We start from the raw sequence: 18,840 nt of genomic DNA, 5'->3' as shown, positions 1-18,840 counted from the left end.
ACAGTTGTGAGGATATATAGAAGAAGCGGACTCATTTTGAAATGCGGAATGCGGATAGAAAGACACTTTCTAACTGCAGGTGTTGCCAACGACTAAGAATGACATGACATTGGGGGGGGGTTCTTTATATCTAATGGAAGATGCCAGTCTTTGACCAAAGAATGAATAAAGTCACCTGCAAATTTCAAAACAAATAATTTAATATATTATGTATAATATATACACAGGTTAACTTAACAAGCTTTGTACAACTGTTACAAAATTGGTCCACGCACAATCACCCACGGACATACAGTACATGCACATGGGCACACACAGACAGACAGGGACAGATTGAGTCTTATAGCTATGGCAGAGACCATGGAGTGGGTAGCTAGGAGGACATTGGTTGGCAGTGCAGTTTGGTTAATCTTCATCTCCACGTTGGTTTTCAGACCCAGTTTATAACTATGGTTCATAATGATCAGTACATGAAACAGGAAAAATATCTAAAATGCAAAATGAAAACCTTAAAACAGTTAAGACTCCAGGGTTCTTTAGATCATGGGAGAAATTTTTCGGAGGAGGACCGATGTATCTCCAAACCACCACTTCATCAACGGCTCAAAATGAAAATGCTGTCTCTGTAATACTGATAACAACCGGAGCAACTCTTGGCATGTGTAAGTGCTTCTCAACTCTTTTTATCATGCCTTTCTTGGCTTCCCAGTATCGATATGATTGAATGGCCCCAATCGTCAAAATGAGTTTGGCATGACTTAAATTAGCTGCCATAGACACCTTTTTCCTGCAATGTAGGACTGAAGAGGTCTGGCTCCTCCACATGCACAGGCAGATACAATAGGCTTGTGTTAAAACACGTAGGCTTTGCATATGTAAGATCCCCCATATTTGGAACATGCGTTATCATATTCAATTGTCCAAGGAAGCTTTGGCACAGTGGCCCAAATGGGTTTAGAGTTCCAGAGGAGTAAAACTTAGTCCATTGCATGTATTTTGCCCTGAGGGATCCATGTAGTTCCCTGTTGATCCACAGTGGGGCTTTGGAAGAGCTTAGTAAAGGGCAGGGAGGGCAGTACTAGTCTATGGAGAAGATGCTAACAAGTTAACTAGATGCTAACACATTGCCTAAGCTGGTCCTTAAATAACATTTGCCACTATTGTGCCATCCCAAACCATAAAACTGGAAAGAGAACCAAACTTGTACAGCTGGGACAGCATAATAGTATGAAAAAGTGGGTGCTGTTGGGGTTTAAAGTCGACCGCGTAGGCTTATGCTGGGATTCAAAACAATTTCAGGGTATAGGCATTGTGGCTTTTAAAGGCAATTTTCCTGCGTTCCCGGAGATCCCATTCATGGTAAACGCTGCATATGTCAGTTTATTATATTTTTTTACCCCTTTTTTCTCCCTAATTTTTGTGGAATCCAATTGGTAGTTACAGTCTTGTCCCATCGCTGCAACTCCCATATGGACTCGGGAGAGGTGAAGGACGAGAGCCATGCGTCCTCCGAAACACAACCCAGCCAAGCTGCACTGCTTCTTGACACAATGCCCACTTTACCCGGAAGCCAGCCGCACCAATGTGTTGGAGGAAACACTGTACACCTGGCAACCGTGTCAGCGTACACTGCACCTGTCCCACCACAGGAATCGCTAGAGCATGATGAGATAAGAACATCCCTGCCGGCCACATCCTCCCCTAACCCGGACGAAGCAGGGCCAATTGTGCGCTTCCACATTGCTCTCCCAGCTGCAACAGAGCCTGTACTCAAACCAGGATCTCTAGTGGCACAACTAGCACTGCGATGCAGGGCCTTAGACCACTGCGCCACTCGGGAGGCCCTGGAAACTGCCTTTAAAAGCTTCAATGCCTATAACCCGCAATCGGATTAAATCCCGGCCTTAGACTATGACCCTTGAGACTGCTTATGTATGGCATTACGCTTTGAACCTGTCGATACTCGCAATGGAGAGTGTGTTTGTGTAATATGTGTGTAAAGGGCAGTACTTTCGAGTGGGCATCTACAATGAATCACTAACTGAACACTATGAAGTTTCCTTAGCGAAGTTAGACCACAACCGTGTGGCGGCGCCAGGCTTTCCGCTTGTCTCGAGGCTCCAGGGCCGACCTCCGCTTGACAACAGTAGAAGCAAGGGAGCCCTGATCTGTCCATGAAGGGGAAAAGGAGGAGGAAGGGAGAGGGGGAGAGAAAGAGACTGGAGATGGGGCTAGAGCAGAGGCTAGGCATGAACTCCTTTGAACTTTGAGGGATGCGACAACACACCCCTGAGGAACACCAACTGAACTGCTGCGGTGACGTTGCACTTCTGTTGTGGCTCTTACCACCTTCACCCTATCTCCCCGTCTCCCAACTCCCCCCTCGCTCTCCCCCTTACCCATCACCATATCCAAATTCATTGACTGGGGCCTTGCCCTTCCTCCCCTTGTCTTCCTATATTGCACTGGCAGTGGCTGCTGTTCCAACTGGGGCTGTTGTGTTTTCTGGGTGTTATAAGGTTGGATAGAGCCGGGGTGTCTGGAGGGGGAGAGCCAGGAGGGGACAGCGGAGCGTCCTCGGGCCAGGCTGGGGAGCTTCGAATGTGGGGAGACTGAGGGCTCTACTGGGGGGCTAGGGCTGGTGGTGGTGGGTTGGTAGTGTGTGTAGAGGAAGCTGTTAGAATGAGGTTTGGGGGATGCCACCCCTTTATCTTTTGCCCATGCACTCCCTTCTTTCTTCCCTTCTCCCTCCTTCTCTCTTCCTCTGTCAGACTGCTGTTTTGCCTCTATCCTCTTCCTACACTCCTCTTCTCCCTTTTCCTCCACTTCCTCAGTTCCATTAGGGGCGCATCCTTTTCCAACCCCTTCCTCCTCATCTTCCTTGGCTCCTCCCCCTACCCCGTAGTGGCTGGCTTTGATTGGCTCATGTTCGGAGTCTTCGTCGGTGCTGCTGCTCAGGGGGCGGGAGATGGGGCGTATCTTGCGTTTCCGGGTGACTGCGGAGATGATTGACAACGGGAGGAAGTCCCTGGCACTCAGATCCTTCTTGGAACCCCATGTGCACTAAAACACAGATCCAGGATCAGTCAGAGGTTCAGTGGTTACGATGGCTTATGCTCTGTACAATGGAACCAGTGAAATAGTCCCAAAAGTGCAAACTCGGGCTAAAACGCATTTAACCCAGGTCTGGATGACAATTACAGTGCATTCGGAAAGTATTCAGATCCCGTGACTTTTTCCATATTTTGTTATGTTACAGCCTTATTCTAAACACACAATACCCCATAATGACAAATCAAAAACTGGTTTTTAGATTTTTTTGCAAAAAACTGAAATGTCACATTTACATAAGTATTAAGACCCTTTACTCAGTACTTTGTTGAAGCACCTTTGGCAATGAGTACAGCCTCAAATCTTCTTGGGTATGACACTACAAGCTTGGCACACCTGAATTTGGGGAGTTTCTCCCATTCTTCTCTGCAGATCTTCTCAAGCTCTGTCAGGTTGGATGGGGTGCGTTGCTGCACGGCTATTTTCAGGTCTCTAGAGATGTTTGATCGGGTTCAAGTCTGGGCTCTGGCTGGGCCACTCAAGGACATTCAGAGACTTGCACTCCTGCATTGTCTTGGCTGTGTGCTTAGTGTCGTTGTCCTGTTGGAAGGTGAACCTTCGCCACAGTCTGAGGTCCTAAGTGCTCTGGAGCAGGTTTTCATCAAGGATCTCTCTGTACTTTGCTCCTTTCATCTTTCCCTTGATCCTTATTAGTCTCCCAGTCCCTGCCGCTCGAAAACATCCCCACAGCATGATGCTGCCACCACCATGCTTCACCGTAGGGATGGTGCCAGGTTTCCTCCAGACCTGACGCTTTGCATTCAGGCCAAAGACTTCAATCTTAGTTTCATCATACCCGAGAATCTTGTTTCTCATGGTCTGAAAGTCCTTTAGGTGCCTTTTGGGAAACTCCAAGCTGGCTCTCGTGCCTTTTACTGAGGAGTGGCTTCCATCTGGCCACTCTACCATAAAGGCCTGATTGGTGGAGTGTTGCAGAGATGGTTGTCCTTCTGGAAGGTTTTCCCATCTCCACAGAGGAACTCTGGAGCTCTGTCAGAATGACCATCAGGTTCTTGGTCACCTGCCTGACCAAGGCCCTTGTCCCATTTTGGCTGGGCGACCAGCTCTAGGAAGAGTCTTGGTGGTTCCAAACTTCTTCCATTTAAGAATAATGGAGACCACTGTGTTCTTGGGGACCTTCGATGCTACAGAAATGTTTTGCTATCCTTCCCCAGATCTGTACCTCAACACAATCCTGTCTCGGAGGTCTACAGGCAATTCCTTCGACCTCATGGCTTGGGTTTTGCTCTGACATGCACTGTCAACTGTGGGACCTTATATAGACAGGTGTGTGTCTTTCCAAATCATGTCCAATCAATTGAATGTACCACAGGTGGACTCCAATTAAGTTGTAGAAACATCTCAAGGATGATCAATGGAAACAGGATGCACCTGAGCTCAATTTCTGCATAGCATTTTGTGACATCGGCTGATCTAAAAAGGGGTTTATAAATACATTTGATTGAATTTCGTGGTTTCATATCAAAGGGTCTGAATACTTAAGGTATCCGTTTGTATTGTTTTTATATAAATTTGCTAAGATTTCTAAACTTGTTTTCGCTTTGTCATTATGGGATATTGTGTGTAGATTGATAAGTGAAAATTGTTTTTAAATCAATTTTAGAATAAGGCTATAACCTAACAAAATGTGGAAAAAGTATTCTTGAATGAACTGTATATCAAATTATGTTCAGAGTAATGCATTGCTTACCTTATCCTTAGTTGAGTCGCTGGTGGTGGAATCTGAATAAGATGAAGGTTAAGGTCACGTAAGTGAAGTAGCATGGCGGTCTTGGGCAGTCACAGCACATTAGATATCCCAGCACAATATTCATGACATCACTCCCAGAGAGAGAAATGGAGATATAGATATATGTGGATAGACTTTCAAACCAAGGTTAAACGAACAGAATGTCAAAGACACATACACTCTCTCACATACGAGGTACGCACACACACACTACGTTGGAGGTAGAGTCCTGCTCCTACCGAAGAGGTTGATCCACAGGCTCAGCTAGGAGGATATGGGGGCAGAAAGGTCCAGAAAGAGAGAGAAAGTGGGAAACACAGTAAGTATACAGTAGGCCTACACAGGCTGAAACCAAGCCAAACATAGTAGGATAGTAAAGCACAGCCACAGACTGCAAATGCCAAGAGAAAAGAGCAAAGTCCACTGAATTTCAGAGACGACATCTTCATTGAAATGCATGGTGTGAAACGAGTTAATTGTTGTTTTAGGGAATGTTACAGTAAGGGAACTGTATAAAAGATCATGCTCAAATTAAGTCCCCAACCCAGTGTTAGGTGCTCCGCATTAGTGGTGGATGAGCTGAGGTGAGTTCTGCAATCCTCCTCCATACAATGTAAAGCATTTAGAACATAAAAATGCAGAAAAACAGACTTACAGAATTAAATAATTATATTTCTATAGACACACAGGAGAGGAGCTCTTCTTTGGTTATAGTTGTATCCTATGAGGTGTTCTTTAATCATGGGACGAAATACTATAGAACAAACAGAAGTTCATGCGGGACAGTGAGCAATGCTGAGAAGCCTTTGTGCAAAAACTGTCCAGAAGTAATCAAGGCAATCTCATGTAGTGGAAAAATTCCAATGCCTTTCTTTTTCACAGCTTATGCATAGCAAGAGTAACAATTAAAAAAAAATTAAAAAAATGCACGGACAAGTTGCGGCTACAAAGGCCAAGGTAACACAATCAGAGTGACAAAAATATTTCACTAAATGAGAGTGCCTTGATTACTTCTGGACATTAGTTTAGCAAAAAGGCTTTTTCTGCATTTTTCACAATCTAGCATCAACTTCTGTTTGTTCTAATTCTATTTCTATGTTTTCATGTCCCCTCACCTGAAGCCTCACTTCCAGGCAACCCTGTTCTCCCGATGTTGGAGAGCAGGTGATCGATGTTGGGGACCGGTTGCATATCCCTCTTAATATCCACAGGTGCCTGCAGACACACAGCAACACAGACATTCAAGTGAAAAAGACAGGAAGAAAGACATGACCACAGACATAGCGACAGCCTTAAAGACTGATTTAACAGATAGACAGATGGATATATGGACAGACACAACAACACAGACAGATATAGTTCCGTGGTTGCCATGGAACCGAGATAAAGAGTTGTACTTTTTTTTTTGACTAGATAGAGAGTTGTAAATGTGTTTTTGACAGCACTTTTTGTTTTTACATACAGTACCAATCAAAAGTTTGGACACACCTACTCATTCAAAGGTTTTGCTTTATTTTTACTATTTTCTACATTGTAGAATAATAATGAAGACATCAAAACTATGTAATAACACATATGGAATCATGTAGTAACCAAAAAAGTGTTAAACAAATCAAAATATATTTTATATTTGAGATTCTTCTAGGCATTCTCTCAACCAGCTTCACCTGGAATGCTTTTCCAACCGTCTTGAAGGAGTTCCCACATATGCTGAGCACTGAGCACATATGCTGAGCACGCTTTCCTTCACTCTGCTGTCCTACTCATCCCAAACCATCTCAATTGGGTTGAGGTCAGGTGATTGTGGAGACCAGACCATCTGATGCAGCACTCCATCACTCTCCTTCTTGGAGAGTGATGGAGAATGACTCTGTCTCTGGCCTAACATACCTCTAACAACACCTAAGCCAATATATCCTCCAAACACCGGCTTCTAGGGCATTATCACTTAAATATCGATTCAACGGTGTCATAAGACCGGCAAGTCAGCTAGTTTGGTCAAGATAACCCATCGTCTAGCTAGCTAGCTTTTGTTTTTATTTTAAACTGGAGGTGGGACAGGCTTGGACATCACAGAGGCTTTTTGTAGTTTTGAGTTGATCTCTCACTCCAAGGTTGGATTATCCCAATAACTGAAGTGTAATGAGCCTCTGGCGCCCTAGCAAAATCTATCAGATGCCGGCTTTACCAGAGTGGGTGTTACATGTTGTTTAATGAGTATTATCCCACAGAGTCTGCAGAGAAACTGGGGATGGCAAGGCAGGCTTGATGATCCGGACCTGTCATACTAACTCCCCCCCCCCCCCTGGTTGTGACCACTGAAGCCTGTTTCAGGGCATCTGAGGAGCTAAGAAAAGCGTGGTGGAGGAAAGTGCTGAGAGTGGATAGTGAAGTGGATACTGTTGTAGGCTTTTTCCCACCGGAGTTGGTGGGCTGCACATATAGTTGGATGAGACCAGGACAAGCCAGCCGCTGTTGAAGACCATTGTCCGGGCCAAGACATACATGTACTTTTGTTATTAAGCGTCTTTGAGATTACCTGTACAATGAAAAGCGCTATATAAAATAAATATATTATTATTATTATAAACCGTAAACAGATGGACGGATACAGTAAGGCCGATAAAGAAGACCACATTATTAATAAATACTTTTTCTTTAGGTTGTCGTTATGGAATTTCTTGCCCATTCACATACCTTTTCATCCTTATCCACCTCTCCATCACTGAAGAACCAGTCGTGCTGAAAAATAAAGGAAAAAGGAGTGTCATTACAATGTAACACTGTAACAATAGGGCGCCAGGTAGCCAAGAGCGTTGGGCCAGTAACCGAAAAGTCGCTGGTTCAAAACCCCAAGCGGAGTAAGTGAAAAATCTGTCGATGTTCCCTTCGTCGGCATAATGTGGGATACAGGCTATTTATAATGGTCGGTCCTCCTAACGCAGCTCTATAGCTATGGTACTACTGTATTCCCTGGGTAGCCAGGGACAGAGTGGGAGGTCTGTCTGCCATGGTCAACCCCACCCTATAGGTGCCCAAAACCACACCCTGAGTGCCTTGGTTCAGATGGGCATGAATGGAGATTCTCCTCCTGTGCCCTGTAAAGGCAGTGCCAACTAGCCCACCATTGTGGGCAAGGGTTACATTTAGATTAAATTTGTAGGTGGTGGAACTATCCCCCAAATTAGCCAAGTTACTTTTCCGTGGTAATTTCTAACAGAAATCTATTCAGTTCCTTCCTAATGTATAAGCCTGGGTGGCAGGTAGCCTAGCGGTCAAGAGCGTTGGGCCAGTAATCGAAAGGTTGATGGTTTGAATCCTCGAGTCGACTAGGTGAAAAATCAGTCGATGTGCCCTTGAGCAAGGCACTTAACCCTAAGTCGCTCTGGATACGAGTGTCGGCTAAATGACAAAAAATATAAATGTACAAAATCACTGATAGGAGACCCTTGGAATGATGCCTGGGTCTGATGATCACTAGCTGACCACTGAGTAATCAGATGGTGAACGACTGCAGTTCTTACATGCAGGATGAGCGTCTCGATGATCTTGTAGCGGTCGGGCATGTGGGTGACCATGTCGGTCATGTTGTCCTCTGAGGTACGCACCAGAGTGGGACCAAACACTAGAGCCAGGTTCCTGGGTTCCATCTAGAGAAAGGGAATAATGAGGGAAAGTGAATAGTGTGGGGGGGGGGGGGGGGGGGGGGGGGGACAGAATGATTGAAGGACGAAGAGAGAAAAAGTAATATGTTTGAGGAAGACGGAATAGATGCAGACAGGTGTAGTAGTAAGGATATAAAAAGAGTGAGCGAGAAAACAAAAAATATTCAGATGACAAGAAGAGGGGTAAGGGAGATATACAGTGTTATAATTGTAAAGTCAACTAATGTAGATATGAAGAAATTACCATATTGAAAGAGCAGACCAGTGACCAGTTCTTACCTTGTTCTTGTCGGCGTGATCCGCCACTGTCTTCAGATGACAGACCAGGAACTTTAGAGTGTGGTGATAGTGGTCTGGAAGATCATGGATCTTAGAGAGAAAGAAGGGGGGTGAAGAATATTCAAAAGGAGGGAGAATAGAGAGATGGATGCAGGGAGAAAGAGAGACAGAGGAATAGAGGGACGGAGAGACAGATAATGGAGACAGAACGAGAGAGAGGGGTCAAATAATGTAAGCCCAAATTAAAGTATATACTTTAGTATATACTTTTCTGCCACATACCAGTTTCTTCATGCTCTTCAGCCTGTTCCCTGAGTCCTCTAGCCGGTTGGCATCAATAAAGTCATTATACTTGTCTGCAGACAGAAGGTGTAGTGAGTAGGGGTAAAACACACACTAGCACACGCACACACACACACACACACAGAGAACAAACACAGTCATCAAAGCAGTCATACAGTCACACATGCACACACGTATTAAGTTTGGACTCACCATCAGTGAACAGGGGTTCTGGGAGTTTCCTAAAGAAGGACTTGAGGAGACTGCTGATCACATTCAGGTCCTGCCACCTCTGTGGACACGAGAAGAACAAATCTTATAGTTTTCCTGTCTTTCTTTTTTTTCTTTACCTGTCAATCAACACCTCCCCAAAAGGTTGGTTTCACATACACACCAAGCATCAATGGATAGATGTAATAATAATAAATCATAATAATTTATTACCTTTCTATAGCGCTTTTCATAATCTGAAAGCGCTTCAAAAGCAAAACAAAAAAAGCAATACATCATCATGAGTAGCCTAGCTATAGTTAGGTCAACCGATAGAGGTCAAGTCTTTGAGCGCACGCATCCTCCAAAGATGGAGAGGGACAGAACATGGCTTGATCAGAGGGATGTGGTCAGGGAGATGGTTGGTGAAGAGTCTGGTGACGATCATGTAGAGGGCTACTCTGGGAACCAGAGTCATGTAGCTACTGAACTTGGGTGTTGCCTCGTTACAACAAATAATTCATTTCTATCTTTATCTCTCTCTGACTTCCCAAACTGTTACAAAATAAAGATTAAGGTGCATTTATTTATTTGTTTGTTTCTTTATTTAAATCAAATTGAAATGTTTCTGTTTGCAATGTAAATCCTGTAAACTTACATGACGATGAAACAATAAAAGAAAGACGGCACATCAGAATTGCATTTGATGCATCATCACTTATGACATCACAAACTAGGGAGTTCCGAGGGTTCCAACACATGACACCTGTCATTCTGTGCTCTTGAACTCGTCTCAACACGTGTAAATTAGATCTTCAAAATTAAGTCCTTGTATGTTGGTGACCTCCACCAAAACATCACCGGTGATGATGTTTAGTGAGGCTGGACCAATCTTTTCTGTCCATGTATGAAGGGATCGGGTTACCCATCGTTCCCTTGGCTATGCCTACGTTAACTTTTATCGGTGCTGAGCGTGCCCTGCTCATGTTCAGCAATGATATGCAGCAATGATATGCTTGAAGGAAGATATCTGCGCATCATGAGGTCTGACCCTGACCCTATCTTGAGGAAGAGTGGGGTGGGAAACATCATCAAGAACCTGGACAAAAAGTCCATTGGAAATAAGAATTTGTATGAGACCTCAGCATTTGGAGACATCTACTCTAGCAAGGTAGTTTGTGACGAGAATGGGAAATCCAAGGGGCTATGGTTATATCCAGTACGAGACCCAGGAGACTGCTGTTGCTTGGATGACCAAAAAGAGCAAGAGGCCAGATGAACTTGCAGCCAAGACCACAGAGTTCAACAACGTGTTTGTCAACAACCTTGGCAGAGACATGAACGATGAGAAGCTGATTGAGCTTTTTGAAAAACATGGACCAACCGTGAGTGTCAAGTTATGATGATAGCGGGAAGTCGATGGCGTTCGAGAGGCATGAGGATACACAAAGAGCTGTGAATGAGATGAACAGAAAGGAGCTGAATGGGAGGAGGCTCTATGTGGGCTGCACCCAGAAGAAAGCATAGCGCCAGACTGTGCTGAAACCAAAGTTTGGGCAAATGAATCCTGACCCAAAAGGCCAGATACAGAGGTATCAACCTCTTTGTAAAGAACCTGGATGATGCCTTTGATGATCACATTTTAAGGAAGGAGTTTTCTGCATTCAGAACAAGGTAATGACAGAGGGCGGCCAAACCGCTCTGGCCTCGCCTCAGAGCAAGGCACAGCGCCACAATACCTGGCCAACAGGTACAAGCAGAGGATGGTCAGTGCCATGGCCCTGCCCAACCACAAATTCAACCCCCGCCAGCCTCCCATTCCACAGGGAAATCATATATCCATGGTGGTGTTCGCAATAGCAATCTCACTAGAATAAAGACCTCCTTCATTCCTGCCATTATTGAAAGATATTGTGATACCTCGCATCTCAAAATAGGGCTACTTAATGTTAGATCCCTCACTTCCAAGGCAGTTATAGTCAATGAACTAATCACTGATCATAATCTTGATGTGATTGGCCTGACTGAAACATGGCTTAAGCCTGATGAATTTACTGTGTTAAATGAGGCCTCACCTCCTGGTTACACTAGTGACCATATCCCCTGCGCATCCCGCAAAGGCGGAGGTGTTGCTAACATTTATGATAGCAAATTTCAATTTACAAAAAAAAAAGAAGTTTTCGTCTTTTGAGCTTCTAGTCATGAAATCTATGCAGCCTACTCAATCACTTTTTATAGCTACTGTTTTACAGACCTCACTGAGTTCCTAATCAGACCTTGTAGACATAGCAGATAATATTCTAATTTTTGGTGACTTTAATATTCACATGGAAAAGTCCACAGACCCACTCCAAAGGCTTTCGGAGCCATCATCGACTCAGTGGATTTTGACCTACTCACTGCCACAGTCATACTCTGGACCTATTTTTGTCACATGGAATAAATGTTGTAGATCTTAATGTTTTTCCTCATAATCCTGGACTATCGGACCACCATTTCATTACATTTGCAATCGCAACAAATAATCTGCTCAGACCCCAACCAAGGATCATCAAAAGTCGTGCTATAAATTCTCACATAACCCAAAGATTCCTTGATGCCCTTCCAGACTCCCTCTGCCTACCCAAGGATGTCAGAGGACAAAAATCAGTTAACCACCTAACTGACAAACTCAATTTAACCTTGCACAATACCCTAGCACCCCTAAAAACAAAAAACATTTGTCATAAGAAAGTAGCTCCCTGGTATATAGAAAATACCCAAGCTCTGAAGCAAGCTTCTAGAAAATTGGAACGGAAATGGCGCCACACCAAACTGGAAGTCTTTCGACTAGCTTGGAAAGACGGCACCGTGCAGTATCGAAGAGCCCTCACTGCTGCTCGATCATCCTATTATTCCAACTTAATTGAGGAAAATAAGAACAATCCAAAATGTATTTTTGATACTGTCGCAAAGCTAACAAAAAAGTAGCATTCCCCAAGAGAGGATGGCTTTCACTTCAGCAGTAATAAATTCATGAACTTCTTTGAGGAAAAGATCATGATCATTAGAAAGCAAATTACGGACTCCTCTTTGAATCTGCGTATTCCTCTAAAGCTCAGTTGTCCTGAGTCTGTACAACTCTGCCAGGACCTAGGATCAAGGGAGACACTGAAGTGTTTTAGTACTATATCTCTTGACACAATGATGAAAATAATCAAATTCCATTTGACCGTTTAGTCACGGTAACTAGGCTTCTCCAAACTCTGATGCTGCTGATTGTCATTAGTAGCCTACCAAACCTGCTAACTGCCTGGTACTCAGCACTCTATTGTCCCTATAATCACACTGACACAAATGATTTAGTATATGTATGTGAAGACAAGATAAAATCAAGATAGGTGACAATATTAGCTTATAACTTGTGAATGATATATTATCACTTGTAAATGATGCCCAGCTTGTGTGCAGTAGGCAAGAAACAGGGCATACATTCTTTTGCAACTTTTTCAAATCATAGTCACACACCTCATGTAGCCTTCCCATAGGCCTATATGTTTTAATAAGGTTTGTATCACAACTAAAGTTTATTTTTTATTTTACCTTTATTTAACCAGGTAGGCTAGTTGAGAACAAGTTCTCATTTGCAACTGCGACCTGGCCAAGATAAGAGTTAGACATGGAGTAAACAATTAACAAGTCAATAACACAGTAGAAAAAAAAGAAGGGAAAAAAAGAGTCTATATACATTGTGTGCAAAAGGCATGAGGAGGTAGGTGAATAATTACAATTTTGCAGATTAACACTGGAATGATAAATGATCAGATGGTCATGTACAGGTAGAGATATTGGTGTGCAAAAGAGAAGAAAAGTAAATAAATATAAACAGTATGGGGAAGAGGTAGGTAAAATTGGGTGGGCTATTTACCGATAGACTATGTACAGCTGCAGCGATCGGTTAGCTGCTCAGATAGCAGATGTTTGAAGTTGGTGAGGGAGATAAAAGTCTCCAACTTCAGCGATTTTTGCAATTCGTTCCAGTCACAGGCAGCAGAGAACTGGAACGAAAGGCGGCCAGATGAGGTTTTGGCTTTAGGGATGATCAGTGAGATACACCTGCTGGAGCGCGTGCTACGGGTGGGTGTTGCCATCGTGACCAGTGAACTGAGATAAGGCGGAGCTTTACCTAGCATGGACTTGTAGATGACCTGGAGCCAGTGGGTCTGGCGATGAATATGTAGCGAGGGCCAGCCGACTAGAGCATACAGGTCGCAGTGGTGGGTGGTATAAGGTGCTTTAGTAACAAAACGGATGGCACTGTGATAAACTGCATCCAGTTTGCTGAGTAGAGTGTTGGAAGCTATTTTGTAGATGACATCGCCGAAGTCGAGGATCGGTAGGAGTCAGTTTTACTAGGGTAAGTTTTTGCGGCGTGAGTGAAGGAGGCTTTGTTGCGGAATAGAAAGCCAACTCTAGATTTGATTTTTGGAAGGAGAGTTTACAGTCTAGCCAGACACCTAGGTACTTATAGATGTCCACATATTCTAGGTCGGAACCATCCAGGGTGGTGATGCTAGTCGGGTGTGCGGGTGCAGGCAGGGAACGGTTGAAAAACATGCATTTGGTTTTACTAGCGTTTAAGAGCAGTTGGAGGCCACGGAAGGAGTGTTGTATGGCATTGAAGCTCATTTGGAGGTTAGATAGCACAGTGTCCAAGGACGGGCCGGAAGTATACAGAATGGTGTCGTCTGCGTCTGGATCAGGGAATCGCCCGCAGCAAGAGCAACATCATTGATATATACAGAGAAAAGAGTCGGCCCGAGAATTGAACCCTGTGGCACCCCCATAGAGACTGCCAGAGGACCGGACAGCATGCCCTCCGATTTGACACACTGAACTCTGTCTGCAAAGTAGTTGGTGAACCAGGCAAGGCAGTCATCAGAAACACCAAGGCTACTGAGTCTGCCGATAAGAATATGGTGATTGACTGAGTCGAAAGCCTTGGCAAGGTCGATGAAGACGGCTGCACAGTACAGTGTCTTTTATCGATGGCGGTTATGATATCGTTTAATACCTTCAGTGTGGCTGAGGTGCACCCGTGACCAAATAACCTTTAATTAAGCACATTAATCCACTTTACAACTGGTGTAGAGCCTAACTGGCGTACATAGGCGGCGCATGAGTTTCAGGTTTGGGGAAGATAATTAGCCACTGCACCTAAGGGCGCTGTACTGCAGCGCCAGCTGTGCCACCAGAGACTCTAGGTTCGCGGCCAGGCTCTGTCGTAACTGGCCGCGACCGGGAGGTCCGTGGGGCGACGCACAATTGGCCTAGCGTTGTCCAGGTTAGGGAGGGTTTGGCCGGTAGGGATATCCTTGTCTCATCGCGCACCAGCGACTCCTGTGGCGGGCCGGGCGCAGTGCGCGCTAACCAAGGTTGCCAGGTGCACGGTGTTTCCTCCGACACATTGGTGCGGCTGGCTTCCGGGTTGGATGCGCGCTGTGTTAAGAAGCAGTGCGGCTTGGTTGGGTTGTGTATCGGAGGACGCATGACTTTCAACCTTCGTCTCTCCCGAGCCAGTACGGGAGTTGTAGCGATGAGACAAGATAGTAGCTACTAAACAATTGGATACCACGAGATTGGGGAGAAAAAGGGGTAAAATTCAACAACAAAAATAACAATAAAAAAAGCACCTTTTTATAATAAAGCATTACATGCATAATCGCATAATCACTTTTGAGAATGGTGTTTTCCCACTAATTAATTGCACTTTTGAAAATGTTTGAACATTCGTGCTTATAGCCTATTGCCGAGTGCACATTGCTGCGCTTTATAGCCAATTGCAGTGTGAGCATTGCTGCGCTTATATGTGAAGAAATAGCCTAATAGCTTATCAACATTTTAAGCTAAACTTTCTGATCATTGCTTTTAAAATGTTTTTGATGCGAGTGGTAGTATTAATTTGGGATCTATTGCATCCCACAACTGTCCCAGACTGTGTTTGGAATATTTCTTTCTCGCACAGTAGGACAAGTTGACCAATATAATAGCTCAAATGTTGTACAATGGGGGATAGTAGATTGACATATGCTAGTGCTTTTGCTGTTTGTTAGGCCTACTCATCTTGTTGGCTGACAAAAAAATTGTGGACAGTTCTTCTAACATCTTCAGTATGCGCCTCGAAATTCGATAAGAAAGACACACGGAGTTGTGTCCCCAATGTGTCTGTCTTCACTTGTAGCCTACTTTGTAGCTGAGATGCCTTGTGAGTGAGAGGGGATTCAAAGCACGCAGCCGGCAGAAGGGAATTATAAATATAATATTCAGCCCAAGGGCACAACGGCCACAGGTCACAAAAGGCATGGATTGTCAAATTGTGAATGAGAGACTGATGAAGTGTGTACGGCCTGCGCAAAAAAACAAAGCAATTATTGATCAGCCATATGGCATAGCCAGATCTGGGCCTAACATAAGGACAACTCAGAGTATGCTATTCTGTTCTTCTGAAATAGACAACATTTTCTTCATATCATGTTTCTTTAGAACTGTCTAAAATAAATAATGGATTTATTGTAATGGTGCAGGCTATATTCAATGGATTTACTCGACTTTTTAAAAGTAGATGTTTCAAAGGTCGGCATGTAGGCTACGGAAGCCAGGAGATGCTAAATGTTTATGTTAATTAATGGTCAATTACTTAACATAACCGGCAGTTATTTGCTTGACAGTCACCGGCTGATTTTATGACCCCCACAACCCTTGCCCAGACCAATTTAGCTGCTACAGCAACCAACTGGCTCAGCTGATTCCCAGCCCTCACTGGGTGACCCATGTGTCTGACATAATGCCCGCTCAGTGGATGGCCACCCAGGCCTTGAGCCAGCGATCACGTGCTGCCACTGCAGACGCAGCCACAGCCATGAGCAAGCCTCAGTGATAGAATCAAACAGCACCATCAAGTGTACTAGCAAGCAGTATGCTCATCATTCATCTGAGTGTGATTATACAATCTCTGTGCTCTTTTCATGTCTGCACAGTTTGATTGTTGATGTCTAGTAATTCCTATAGAGGGAGCACACAGCAAGCTTATCTTTCATTACAAATGTGACTGAAGCAAGCTTTGTTGTCCTTGTAAGTCATTTTTATATCCCCCCTTTCAGGGACATAACATACGCAGCTGGCGACAGAGTAACCAAACACATACTGCCCACTCGAGTCTAGGAGCCAAACCAGGCTAAAGCCGAACAGAAATCTGTCCAAACACTGGAGCTTGAAGCCAACAGAGTATCCTGGAGACTTCCTTCACCGAAGAAGAAATGTGAAGAAATGATTTTACACTGAAAAGTACAAAACTCAGGGAACACTGCTGTGCAAACCCCCCTTTGGCTCCCTCTAAATGGAATTATATATTAATATAAAAGTACTTCTTAATTTGTTTTATTCATGATTGACTCTGCCATGTCTAAATAAGGTTAGACCTTGATGATAAAACTACCAAAGTTAATTTTAGAAAATAGGGTAACAAGCCAAATTTATTGTAAGTCTGGAAAAATATGAATATTCAAAGTTTCCTTAGCTATTTAATGTCCTCACGTCACATATTATATCTAATTTTGACTGAATTTCTCACTCTCTCCCCCTCTCTTTTTTATCTCTTACTCTATCAGCCTTTCTCGGTATCACAAACACACCTATAATCCACCTCCTTCTTACTCCCTCAGTCTCTCTTTCTAGTATGTTGTAACACACACACACCTCCTCAGTAATGTTGATCTCCAGGCCCCTGTTGAGCTGCTCCTGCAGGTTGGACACCATGGCATTGTTGCCCGGCACCCTGTAGACGCCAGTGTACTCCAGACCCATGCTCTCCACCAGCCCACAGCACAGCTCCACAATCAGAGGGACAAACTGGGGGAGGGGGGAGAAAGAGAGAGTAGATGGAGGGGGAAAGAGAGAGCGAGAGAAAGAAACAAAGAGAAAGATTAGAGGGGTAGAGGAGGATTAGATCGGGGGGAGAGATGGAGACAGGAGTGTCAGAGAGAAGGATGTTAGTAATGAATACATTTCTATTTCATAGACAAATGAGAGGCAGAGCACGAGAAAGGGATAGCAACACATTGCCAGATAATATGACAAAAGTAGCAATGGATAATGGCTGCATGGATAATGCATTATTGCACTTTTCAGTTGGTCTTGAGATGTTTGCATGTCATGGGGTAACACACCCCATTCCCCGATAATGTGAGACACTGAGAACACATTGAGAAGAGGGAAGAGCGATAGGGAATATGTAAATGGTGATCGAGGAATAGAGTAGATCGACAACCGACAAACCTTGTTGTTAACAGCAGGTTGACAGTCCTCAAGTCGCACTCCAAACACCTTGGGGCCTGTCTTCTTTGCTTTCTTCATGATGATACCCCATGGACCCTTGCTCTCATCTAAAACAGACAGACAGATAAACAGAAAGAGAACACAGACAATTTACAGAGCAGCCCTTAAGTACAGCAAACTCCTGAAAAAATGCAATGGCTTGGTACTGTCCTAAAATCATGCACTAAGCCAACATTTTGTAGCGGAAAATTAAAAACAGTGTTTCTTATTGGACAAGTCCAGGTAGTCCCTCCAGGTTCCAGTCTGTTTTCTTCCGTTTGGTGCCTAATGAACCTTTATGCCATACTTGTGCCATGTGACTGTGGCATGTGTGTCACTCACCCTTGCTGGAGGAGCGGTTCATGAAAGCGTTGTCTGTCTTGGCCAGGAGGAAGGGGGGCATCATGCGATGGGCCCTGGGAGAGGTGTCTGGCTTATTGCCTGTTGTACTGGATGGAGACAAAGAGAGGGCTGGAATATTGTATGTGTCACGCCCTGATCTGTTTCACCGGTCCTTGTGTTTGTCTCCACCCCCTCCAGGAGTCGCCCATCTTCCCCACTTATCCTCTGGGTATTTATATCTGTGTTTTCTGTCTGTCTGTGCCAGTTTGTCTTGTTTACCAGCGTTTGTCCTGTCAGTTCCTGTCTATTCCCAGCCTCTCTTTTTCTCATCCTCCTGATTTTTGACCCTTGCATGTCCTGACCATGTACCCGCCCGCCTGGCCACTGACCCTGAGCCTACCTGCACCTTTGCTCCTACTCTGGATTATCGACCCCTGCCTGCCTTGACCTGTCATTTGCCTGCCCCTGTTACAATAAACATGCTTACTTCTGCACTTGGGTCTTACCTTGATACCTGATAGTATGGGCATTTAGAAGACAACAAAAGGCCCATGAACATAACGACAAATGTAATGACGGCAAGATTTACTCTAGCGTTTGTGCCAAGAACCAAAAGGGAAAAATAAAGGTTGTAAGAGTGCATTGATATTTGGGAAAAGTAGTTTACATGGATTTAGTGTGTAAAACGCTTAGAATTAAGTGAGCGTGGTTAGGGGTGCGTAGCTTACGTTTGTTTCCTGTAGTCATTGAGCTTCTTGCTGATGAGCGCTTGTCTGGAAAAACCCAGCTCCTGAAACACAAGCAAAAGACAGTTTTGTATATTATGTTGATTACATGTTATGTTTACAT

The 18,840-nt window shown here is 44.3% G+C and overlaps 1 protein-coding gene and 1 pseudogene across 6 annotated transcripts in view; one reads left to right on the top strand and one right to left on the bottom strand.

The window, feature by feature from the left end:
* Positions 1 to 178: 178 nt before the first annotated feature.
* arhgap23b (Rho GTPase activating protein 23b) overlaps positions 179 to 18,840 on the bottom strand; it is a 68,872-nt gene continuing 50,210 nt past the window's right edge. For 4 of the 6 annotated variants that reach the window (XM_020453833.2, XM_020453831.2, XM_020453834.2 and 1 more), the window contains 12 exons: positions 18,720 to 18,781; positions 17,992 to 18,098; positions 17,611 to 17,717; positions 17,032 to 17,184; positions 9,301 to 9,379; positions 9,088 to 9,161; positions 8,806 to 8,895; positions 8,386 to 8,511; positions 7,559 to 7,603; positions 5,977 to 6,076; positions 4,823 to 4,854; positions 179 to 3,063 (listed from right to left, as the gene is read on the bottom strand). In XM_020453833.2, the coding sequence (XP_020309422.1) occupies positions 2,071 to 3,063; positions 4,823 to 4,854; positions 5,977 to 6,076; positions 7,559 to 7,603; positions 8,386 to 8,511; positions 8,806 to 8,895; positions 9,088 to 9,161; positions 9,301 to 9,379; positions 17,032 to 17,184; positions 17,611 to 17,717; positions 17,992 to 18,098; positions 18,720 to 18,781 (1,968 nt within the window). In that variant the 3' untranslated portion in view covers positions 179 to 2,070. Of the gene's footprint in view, positions 3,064 to 4,822; positions 4,855 to 5,100; positions 5,126 to 5,976; positions 6,077 to 7,558; positions 7,604 to 8,385; positions 8,512 to 8,805; positions 8,896 to 9,087; positions 9,162 to 9,300; positions 9,380 to 17,031; positions 17,185 to 17,610; positions 17,718 to 17,991; positions 18,099 to 18,719; positions 18,782 to 18,840 lie in introns of all 6 variants that reach the window. The other 2 variants (XM_031798897.1, XM_020453835.2) reach the window with 1 other exon arrangement.
* LOC109865559 (polyadenylate-binding protein 1-A-like) lies at positions 10,337 to 10,700 on the top strand (annotated as a pseudogene).

The sequence above is a fragment of the Oncorhynchus kisutch genome, linkage group LG20 (assembly GCF_002021735.2).
Source record: "Oncorhynchus kisutch isolate 150728-3 linkage group LG20, Okis_V2, whole genome shotgun sequence".
Classification (NCBI taxonomy): Eukaryota; Metazoa; Chordata; class Actinopteri; order Salmoniformes; family Salmonidae; genus Oncorhynchus; species Oncorhynchus kisutch.
The sequence above is the reverse complement of the archived record's forward strand: the minus strand, read 5'-3'. Positions and strand labels throughout refer to the sequence as shown.